Genomic DNA, 1,568 nt, shown 5'->3' with positions numbered 1-1,568 from the left:
CCCACTTTGGGAGCTTTAAAGAAAGAGAACAGATTCCTGCTCCCATAGATGCGTTTTGTAAAAGTCCCCAGGAGACTATGATGTGACACCATGTTTAGGAACCATGAACTCATACAACCCTTACACCTAAGCACGCTAATACACTTCCTCAAAGAGGTAACGGAGGTAAGTGAACCAAGGTCACACTACTGACTGGTGGCAGAGGAGAACCCGAGGACACACTCCCAGGCTGGGCTTTGAGCTCCTTTCTCTGGCTGGACCACTGCAGTGCCCAAGAGAGGCAAAGCTCGCGTGCCACCCTCCTCAAACCTGCTTCCCCAGAGGGCCCTCCCTGCTTCTCCAGGGGTTGGCGCTGTTCACTGGCTCCCCAACTCCTGTAAACTCCATCTTCTTCTTCCTACACGGGGGTGGGGGTGGGGGTAGGTCTGAGAAGGTCAGCTGTTTGGCGATAAGCCTGTGAAGCTGCAGCCAATCTGCAGGACCCCAGAGCCGGCTGGGGCTGCTCAGCTGATGGCAGACTGTGGTTCTAGAAAGGACTGGAAGGTCTGGGGCAGCCAACGCAAGCAGATGACCCCCGTGTAAAGCCTGAGGACTGAACTTGGAGCAACGTTTCTATTCAGGAAGCAGTGCCTTCTCCACATAGAGGCCTAGGAGAAAGTCCCCAGGATGGGGTGGGGACTCTCCCCAGCGTCCCTGGCCACAGAGAAGCAACGAGGAGGACCGAATGGTGATCTTCGGATGTGGTCATTCCCCAGAACCTTCCAGTAGAGTGGAGAAAACAGGGGCTCCGGAAGTGGTGGTCGTATTGACCTCCCCCCCAAAAAGTTGCATAAATAAAACGGGGCTTCATTGGCTCGTCTCGTTTTGACTTTTCAGGGGATGAGTGGATGATTCGGAAGGTGAAGGTGGAGGAGGAGGATCAGGAGGCGGAAGAGGAGGTCGAATGGCCCCAGCATCTCTCGTTACTCCCCGGCCCTTTCCCGGCGTCGGACTTGGGGCCTCTGGCCGCCGCCTACAAGCTGGAGCCGGGGGCCCCGGGGACGCTGGGGGGACTGGCGCTGGTCGCGTGGGCCCCGACCTCGGAGAAGCCCTACGGCTGCGAGGAGTGCGAGCGGCGGTTCCGGGACCAGCTGACCCTGCGGCTGCACCAGAGGCTGCACCGCGGCGAGGGCCCCTGCGCCTGCCCGGACTGCGGCCGCAGCTTCGCGCAGCGCGCGCACATGCTGCTGCACCAGCGCAGCCACCGCGGCGAGCGGCCTTTCCCCTGCTCCGAGTGCGACAAGCGCTTCAGCAAGAAGGCCCACCTGACCCGCCACCTGCGCACGCACACCGGCGAGCGGCCCTACCCGTGCGCCGAGTGCGGCAAGCGCTTCAGCCAGAAGATCCACCTGGGCTCGCACCAGAAGACGCACACGGGCGAGCGGCCCTACCCCTGCACCGAGTGCGAGAAGCGCTTTCGCAAAAAGACGCACCTGATCCGCCACCAGCGCATCCACACCGGCGAGAGGCCCTACCAGTGCGCGCAGTGCTCGCGCAGCTTCACGCACAAGCAGCACTTGGTGCGGCAT

General features: G+C 61.4%; 1 protein-coding gene across 1 annotated transcript in view; it reads left to right on the top strand.

Moving 5' to 3' along the window:
* Positions 1–1,568, top strand: part of ZNF467 (zinc finger protein 467) — a 5,887-nt gene that overhangs the window by 3,869 nt on the left and 450 nt on the right. The window contains exon 5 of the mRNA XM_077778045.1: positions 877–1,564. Coding sequence (XP_077634171.1) covers positions 877–1,564 — 688 coding nt within the window. The remainder of the gene's footprint in view (positions 1–876; positions 1,565–1,568) is intronic.

The sequence above is a fragment of the Crocuta crocuta genome, unplaced genomic scaffold, assembly GCF_008692635.1.
Source record: "Crocuta crocuta isolate KB4526 unplaced genomic scaffold, BGI_CrCroc_1.0 scaffold128, whole genome shotgun sequence".
NCBI classification, from domain to species: domain Eukaryota; kingdom Metazoa; phylum Chordata; class Mammalia; order Carnivora; family Hyaenidae; genus Crocuta; species Crocuta crocuta.
The sequence above is the reverse complement of the archived record's forward strand: the minus strand, read 5'-3'. Positions and strand labels throughout refer to the sequence as shown.